Source organism: Cardiocondyla obscurior, linkage group LG04 (genome assembly GCF_019399895.1).
Source record: "Cardiocondyla obscurior isolate alpha-2009 linkage group LG04, Cobs3.1, whole genome shotgun sequence".
NCBI lineage: Eukaryota > Metazoa > Arthropoda > Insecta > Hymenoptera > Formicidae > Cardiocondyla > Cardiocondyla obscurior.
The window spans coordinates 5,421,474-5,430,699 of record NC_091867.1 but is presented as its reverse complement, the minus strand read 5'-3'; the positions used below and the strand labels follow the sequence as shown (position 1 = coordinate 5,430,699).

Genomic DNA, 9,226 nt, shown 5'->3' with positions numbered 1-9,226 from the left:
TTATTATTTATAATACCAAAGTTTTGAAACTAAAATCAAATAAATCGAAAACTGAAAATAAATTAATAAATAAATTAATGCTGAATGTTAATTAGAACGACACTTGACTGATTTAGAGCGATCAAATTAAACTTTTATACGTTGCTTTTTTTTTTACGAACGAAGCCGACATTCGCGTATTCGGTCTGATTGTTCGCATCCCACTTTGAACCGTGAATGTCACCGGCAACTTTCCATCGAAACGCATTGGATCTAATAAAAAAAAACGCCAGCTATATACATTCAATGGCCGTTGCGTCCGGTCGCCGCGCGGTCAAAGATCGCATCGAATCGTCCTCCAATGTAGACACGGCCGATTCTCCATGACAAATATAATTTCCCAGGCCGTTTCCGTGGCATTATACCGAGTTCCGGTCGACTCGCGTAGATCCGCCCGGACGATTGTTCGCACGAGCACGCTTACCATGGCTCGAAATCGCACCAGATTTCCGTCGACGAAAGTTCAATGCTTTACGCTATCGCGTTAAAAGCCACGGCAACAAAAAAAATTGTAACGCGCGGCATTTTAGATTTTTTTTTTTCAACGTTTTATTTTTATTCCGCAATCTTTTCCAATTTTTTTTTTTTCTTTTTAAGAATTATTTGTTGCGTCTTTATGATTTCTTCAAGTTCAAATAATATTTAACAGTGAATTTAAATTTTAAATCCCATACGCGAATAATCTCGAGGGCATTAACGCACGGGGCTTAGAACTGTAACAGAAATTACGTGACTTTATAAACGCGAGCGACGAACGCCGTTCACGGAACAGGGTTTTACTGGCGAACGTTGACAGTTTCCGGTTACATGCAGAGTCATTCCTCCACAGTTATAGAAACGCTCGTTATGTTTGCGAGCATTGGTAACAAACGACCGTCGACTCGAGCAGGAGGTCGGTATCTTCAGCGATATAGCGGAACAAATCTTCAGCGCAGGATGACGATCTTGCGCCGTTACTAACGCACGGTGTCGCACAGTTATGTTCGCGATTTACAGTTAGACACAGACGAGACTGCCTCATAATTAAAGATTTTGTTTTAATTGGTCACGAGGGAAAACACTGACTCGCGACGAAACTGGACATTGATGTTCGCCGCAACGGAAATTGAAACGTGATGACCGCCAAGTGCATAGCGGAAAGATTACTTCTTTAACGGGTTCGGCGATGTATGCGTGAAAAGAGAAACGAAGGAATCGAAATAAAAAGTACATTTTAGTATTAAATTGAGACAGGCGCGTAATCGTGAGCTACTCAAATTATAATGAATTTATTATTCACGTAAATTGCAAATAAAATTTAATATAGACAATGTGCATTACTGATCCACGCTAAAATTCAGAACCTTTATATTAAGTACAATTGTAATTCTTTAATTATTTTGCCAATATATATGTATATAAATGCACGATAATTATTTTCTCCACATCGGCCCGTGATTAAATATCTCGTCGAATTTTAATTTACTCAATTTTCGTATATATTATTTTAATTGGCTTATACATCTCCCTTTTTCGTTCAACATTTCGGACAATATGGCCTGTAATTCGTTCTCGTAAAAATTTATTGCATTAAAACTGTATCATAATGAGTCCACACAATACCATAATAGCGTTTAAAAAATGTATAAATCCCAGTAATTGGCGCATTGTGCATAATCTACAATTTTAAAAACTTGTATAATGAAATCTGATTATCCGAAGAAAAAGTTACGCACTTTTAACAGAACCGAATACGCGAGCAGTCATATGATGAGTCGCAAAATTATCAGTGCAATTTTTTTTTAATTAAGCAAAAAATACTTACATTAACGAAATTAAGTAAAAATAAATAAATAAAATAAAATATAACAAAATAAAACGTCAACGCGTCGTTTATTTATATTTATATACAGCATAAACAGAAAATGCATTAATGCAAAATTGCCTGCGCGGAAGACCGAGGGGAAATGTTAGTAAATTTCGATAAATGATGTACCTGTTATCCACCTGTGGGTCTCGTGGATGTCGTTGACTGTTCGGAGTGACTGTGATTACTACCGCACGGTAGTCCACAGGCGGTCGGTTTACCCAGGTTCCATATCTGCATACCGTTCGGTTTGTCGCAGGTGAAACATGCCCACCCCTCTACCACGGAGTCAACTACCGTTCACAATTGCACGTCGTTTTTAACCGTAAGGCTTGTACCGAATGATAAACAGTCGCGCCGGCCAGGGAAGCAGTGCAATAACCGAAAATGAAATAGAACGCGGACTGTTATTGCCAAAATACCTGAGTTCTGAATTTATCGCCGAATGTTATAGACATGCAGATAGGCACGTCGATACAGAATGATGCCAAATTAAGCTGCTAGACGTTGCAAAATTTTGTTAACTTGGAGGCACTTTTTTTTCATTATACTTTACTTGTTGTAAATTAATGTATAAATAATTAATAATTAGGCAGTATCTTTTTTTTTAATAATTTGTTTTTTATTGGTTTTAAGAAAATTTTAATTCGTAATTTAATTATGGTTTAATTTAATTAATTATCTCTTTGAGGACCAATGAAAAAGCCAGTCGAAAAGTTCAAATAGCCTCAATGCCTAAATTCTATAAAACTGTGATTAAAGTTTTATAAAGATAAAAATCTTTTTATTGTGCTTTATAGTCTCTTTTATAATTTTTTTTTTTTTTTTTTATACTTGATATTTCAAAGCGCGCTTTTGCGCACATGACATTTACTTTTGCTTCTGCCGCGTTAGAGAAAACTGTTTTACATATTATAATACTTAGTAATAAACTACAGATGTGCGCATCCTTCACGACACTTTAACCACTTTTCGTTTCTTTAAATGTGATCTATAAATAATATCTTTATTGCACTTCTCTACAAAGTGCTGTCATCTAGCGAACGGTAAAGAAGAAAAGGGATTTTTAAAAAATCGATGAAGAATAAGTTTAGAAGGCTATAAAATATAGAGTATTTTTTTCTTATATGAACAGATTATACCAAATTACCAATATAATTGTATAAAGATTTTATTTTATTTTTTATTATGATACAATACATTTTTTTCTTGTGTTCTTTTAAACACAATTCTCTACGTGGTGTTGTCCTCTAGCGGAGAGCGGAGCAGAAAAGGGAGGAGGAGGAGTCGATAAGGAGCAAGTCGGCAAAATATCAGCAGAACAAAATAAAATTTTAAAAAAATAAAAATAAGATTAGCGTTAATTAAAATTGCAGGAGCTGCAGTTCCAAAGATTTTTAAAATTAACTTTCAAAGTTCGAAATTCTGAATTCTTTAAAATGAGAGCAATAAACAGGAGAATATAATTAGCTATGAGATGACAAGCAAGTTAAAACTCCGAGCGTTGTAATTTAAAAAATTTTATTTATTAGAAATTTTTTCCCTCGTTTGCAGCGCGAGAGAAGCCGTGTTTTCCGAAAAGGGAGGGAATAACTTACCTGTTTTTTGTAATTCAATCTTTATCTTAATGATACAAAATAACGCTGCAACACGGACGAGTTATGTTTTTAGAGAGGGGACAAAAGTAGATCGCCTGCTGGTTTTTGACCGCATTTCTTGCAAGATATAAGCGTCTCTCCTCCTCTCGGCGTTTTTCCCCTCTTAATGGTTTACGCGATTTCGCAATACATAACAGCCAGCGTTATACGACATCCGATATTCACTGGGAAGTTATGTTGAATGTTTTGTGAATCCTCCATTATCACCTAAATACCCGCGAGGGTGTCCAGCCCGCCATATCGATGGATGCGCTCATTAAAGTATTCCGTAAAATGAAAAATAGATCTAAAGGTGAACTTAAAAAATATCTTCTGTAGATTATTTCGATTAAAAGTTTTTTTTTTTTATTACGTTTTAAAATAAATAATATTATTGATCAATGAAACTGTTAGGCTGGAGAAATTTTAATATCTGCCAAATTCGAGTACAATTATTAATTGAAGAAATAACGAACTTGTTAGATGTAACATCAGGAGGTCAGCGAAACGGTGAAATCTTTGTAACGAGACTCTTAGTACGGTTGAATAACCGCAGAAAGTGCCATAATGCCTCGCGATGTCTCGCAGTAATTAGGCAAACGCTTGAAGGGATGAACGTGCCAAGAACCGCAAGACTCCTTTCCCTTTGGCATGTCGTTAAAAAACTAGTTCTAATGAGACTGTTTGCTAATTACTCACCATAGGCTAAAAACAACTTCTTTTTTATTTTATATATATATTTATTAATTTAATACGTTAATTATTAAAGTATCTCATTATCAAAATACTTTAAGCAAATATTATGGATTTTCATGAAAATTGTAGAATACCGATTAGTTTATTGCTGTTGATAATATATACTGATATATTTATCATGCAAACGGGATGAAAGAAGGACAAGATTTGAAGACCGCTTAAAAGACGTAATATATTTTTATTTAGACATTAATGATCCATAAAACATTGTTTATATATGGGGCTATAAACAAATAACTCTCGTCGCTACCATCTAATCGTGTAATAAATATCTTGTTTTACAGAGAAAAAAACGCAGGAAGAGAAGCGCGTCAGGCCTCGATAAAAGCTCGACCGATTTTTTTTTCTTTTTTTTTCCCCTTTTTTTCCGGCTGTCGATGATATCTTTATTTTCTCGCGATTATATTGCATTTACGAATTGTGTGCAGGCTGTATCAAAAGATGATATATCTAGATTATTAGACATCCTTGATATGCATTAATTACGGGAACTGTCAATGGCAAGTCACAGCAGTAAAAACATTAATAATAAATTGAAAATAAAATATGTTACATTGTCTTGAGAAGAAAAAATAATTTACTCTATATTTGCATATGATTGTTTTGATTCTCACACTCGCGTTTATTTGAGTCAAGAAAATGTATAAATAATTTTTACGTAAAATTGAAAATGGGAAGTAATTAATAAGGTGTCTCCACAAATTCATAAATATATGGACTTCTAAATGTTTTACGTTTAGTTTGTGATTTTACTTAAACTGCTGTATTAAAATAATTATTTGAATATAATTTAAAATATTTAAATATATTTGTATATATATATATGTATATATATATATGTATATGTATATATATATATATATGTATGTGTATATATATATAGAATTGTGTATATATAGATAGAACTATACGAATTTGTGTATCGATAAGTGAAGTCAATCGACGAACAACATAGAACAGTATTAACATAGAATTTATATAACAGCCACCAACAGAGCCTCTTCTCTCCTCGCTTTCTCTATGCTACGTTTCCTTCTTAAAATAGATAACAATTATTTAAATCGTGTGTAGTATGTTTGTGATTAAGAATCTCAAAATAAAAATGAATCTGAACGGAGTAAATAACAGTAGAGAAATGGACTTGCCGTTTTGATAGTGATTAAAGTTGAAATTCGTACTGTAATTGAGTTATTAGTTTGCCATCGACATCACATTGTTTATTGAGAGATATGTTCTTTTATAAATAATTTAATTGGCGATCTATAGCTTTAATTTACACGCACGTGCGATTGCTATCGAAAAGAAGGTATAAGACTTTTAATTTTCTTAATAAACCTTGCCAATATTTAAGGATTATTTATATCCGTTATTAATAACATTATAATTGTCGAAGAAATTAATTTACGATAAAAATAACTGAAACATAAGTAATTTTTAGGATTTCTAGAGATATTAAATCCATTGATGATCAGTTTTGGCTAATATGTTGTCCACAAATATTTGTATCTTTAATATTTTGCCATCGAAATGACAAAAGCACTTGATTTTATATAGTTGAATAATCGTAAACTTATATTGTATACAATCTTCTAAATATAAAATTATGTGATTTACAATTGCGTTATGTAGATTTTGGAATCTCGTGGTTGATAATATTTAAACGGATTTAGAAGCGCTATTCAATAATAAACAAAACTCATAAATAAAAAATTTTAAAATTGTCAGAATGTAGAGTTTATTGAATTTGTAATTCTCAAAATTTAAAATAATATAAGAAATTTAAATTTAATCTAAATATATTAAAATTTTATGTTAAAAAAAAAAAGAAAATACGTACATAAAAATTAAAAACTCGCATTTTAATTTTTTATTTTAAAAAATAAAATACAGCGTAAAGAATTTAATCCAATATAATTTTTTATTATGTATGGCTTTCATTTGAATTAGCTTTCAATTAAAAGCCAAAGCGAAATTGCAAATGAGTAAAAAAATCAAGTACGGAATTGATTTTTTTTTTTATTTTTGGGAATATGATCGATATCCGATCAGCCGGCATAGACCACGGGATCTAACGATCCTGAATATAATTTGTTAGGCAATTAAGCTATATACAAACGGGTGCGTTATCCTTAAAGGAGATCGATATGTCTCGTTGGTTGGCCGGGGAAGACCGTTCCGATGAATATTTTCTCTTTATCCTTTCTTTTAACTTTTTCTTTTTATTCTTTTGCCGATAATGAACCATTGGTCAAGGCCATCACCGTTCCAGAAGTTGTTCTCGAATTGGTGTCAGAATTCAATTCCAAAGACGAGTCCTGCAATAATAAAATTATTCCAAAAATAATTTTAATAATAGCCTAAAGAATAATTATTTTGGATATTATAATTGTATTTAGATCACGCAGATATTAAAATTTACATATTTAAAAAATCAAGTTTTTAACGACTGCAATTTATCTGTTATCGTTAGTGTAGATTAGAACGATACGATTTATCGTGCATAAAGAAAAAGAAAAAAAAAGAGAGATACTACGACGGTATCACCACCACCGGTTTTGTTCCGCTCGTTGTTGGCGTCGACAACGTCGATTTACGACGCCTCTATTAATATGCACCCAAGAGAACGATTCTCTATCGTGGATGACTGCTTTTAACTGCGTGGCGAGAGCGACATCAGTCATTAGTGCCACCATGCTGGTTCTCTTACGATCTTTACGCTCTTCACGGCCCTTATGACACGTGATGTAAATCAGTGTTTCTGTCATCGTGTCGTTTTCAACTACGCATCGTGACAAAGAATCGTCATATACCCGTCTCTTATCTTCTATTTTATACGCCGTGGATTTTGCATTCACATTAATAAAAAAAGAAAAAAAAGCTAAAAAAGAACGAAATAACGAATACTAAGTACAATACGAGTTGAAACAAAAAGTAACCGACGAACGCTCTAATTAATATTTTAAAAATATTTCATAATTGTACAAAAGTTCTTTCCTTTTTTTTTTTCTTTTTTTCTTATTCTCAGTAACTCTTTCGTATTTACACTTGACGTTGCTGTTGAATGGTTGAATGTAAAGTAGAAAAAGAAACCGAGAGACTCACAATGCTGAGAGCATGCATGATGCACGCCTGCGTGGTGTTCTCGACGTGGATCAATTCGTCGCAATCCTCGTGATCCAACCCGTTAACGTCAGATCGAATCTTGATCGGCGACAGAGCTGCTTCGTTGTCCGTTGACTTGCCACTGTCGGGGGACGGTATTAACTCGTGTCCATCAAGTTCCTCTTCCTCCACACGCTCTTCGCAGTCTGTAGCCTTGATTTCCTGTCACAGATTTCATACGTCAATACCGTTACGCGCGATTATTGTCAAACAAGAAAATAATTAACGAGGGCATTTGTGTTAAAATCTTCCCTCCCCCCTCCCTCCCCACAAGAAGCTCCGTACGTGATAGGAAATTGCAGCAACGATATATGCTGTTACCAGCGTACGTTTATTAATAAGCTGCAAATAACTGAACCGTGCCACCGAAAATATTTCTCTTTGCTCTCTCAATTCTAAAATTTATCACCTTATATGTATTTTTAAATAGCGGCGTTTGTTAGAAAGACCCCGATGCCGTCGGCGAAAGAACATTTGGTTCAGATATTGATTAATCATTAAATACTGTTACAACTTCGTGCTTTCTTTACATTCTTCTCCAGACGGGCCAACTCTTTACTCTGATATAACACATTTTTCGATAACAATGTTGCAGCCAGTATTCGAAAAGGGAAGAGGAAAAAAAATAGATCAACGAAAAATCGTTTATTCTATTATTCTGCGCGAAAATGTATTAGAGATTCGGGGAATGAATAGTTTTTGCAATATTTAACATCAAAAGTACAATTTTCGGTTTTGCTATCTGTCGATGGGAAAACTGTTAAGGGGAGAGATGGTGAGCGAGTGGCGGGAAAATGCCATCACCCGAGGGGGCGCGGAAAAATATTACTTCGTCATATGTTTCTCTGTCGATACGTCAACCCCAGAGTTAGCCTCGATGGAATCGACGTGTTTCGCGTCGGTCACTGGGGTTGCTTTTGCCGAGTGCAAGCGCACAGCCTCCTCTCCCAGCCTCCGCCCCCTTCCTTACTTCGGTTCTATACAACTTCGTGAAAATCGTACACGTCAACCGTTGTCGAGAAGACTGTCTGCATCGTCGTCCGCGGATATATCTCGTGTCTCAAACGACGCGTATCGTCGCGATGCCTCTTTGTTGCCTTCTCGGATCTCCTCGCGCCGACGCTCCGATAAATGTGACGGAAGACTACGTCTCGTTTCGTAGATACGGAAAAGGGAGGAAGAAAGAAAACGGGTGGCGTTGAAATGAGCTGCGCGACAAAACCGGTCTTTTTACAACGATCGAGTTTCGATATCGGTGACCTATTTATTGCATATATGTAGATCTACGTTAGTTAAGCAAATCGAATTTTATTTTAGATTATTTTCTAATAGCGAAAATAATTTATGGCACATTGGAAAAAAAAGAAAAAAAAACGTTTTTTTCGATCTAAAAAAAATTTTTTGATGATGAATATTTGTTATTATGTACACAAGAAATTGATAGAACTTAAAGATATATATAGAAATATCCGAGACGAAAAAATAAACGTTACAGACCCCGTCAGGTAAAATTGCATTATCAATAACGTAACATTCAATACCACAGCACAAGTAATTTAATCGTTGACTGGTAATGAAACGCAAATTAATTAACGAAAGTGAGAGAATATTACTTATTTAAATGATCGGCTGTCGCCAGGCTGGATAATTAGGTATACGGGGTAAACGAGACAGGATATCAAATATTTCCGTTAATCTCATATTTTAATTACTCGAAAAATACGCGACGATAAAACAATTCCATATATTTGTTAATTAGTTGCCGATAAACACGATAATTATCATC

General features: G+C 34.2%; 1 protein-coding gene across 1 annotated transcript in view; it reads right to left on the bottom strand.

The window, feature by feature from the left end:
• Positions 1 to 4,374: 4,374 nt before the first annotated feature.
• The window catches only part of LOC139102313 (uncharacterized), a 67,277-nt gene continuing 62,425 nt past the window's right edge, over positions 4,375 to 9,226 (bottom strand). Inside the window, exons 8-9 of the mRNA XM_070656124.1 lie at positions 7,381 to 7,602; positions 4,375 to 6,593 (exon numbers count right to left, since the gene is read on the bottom strand). Of these exons, the coding sequence (XP_070512225.1) occupies positions 6,498 to 6,593; positions 7,381 to 7,602 (318 nt within the window). The 3' untranslated portion in view covers positions 4,375 to 6,497. The remainder of the gene's footprint in view (positions 6,594 to 7,380; positions 7,603 to 9,226) is intronic.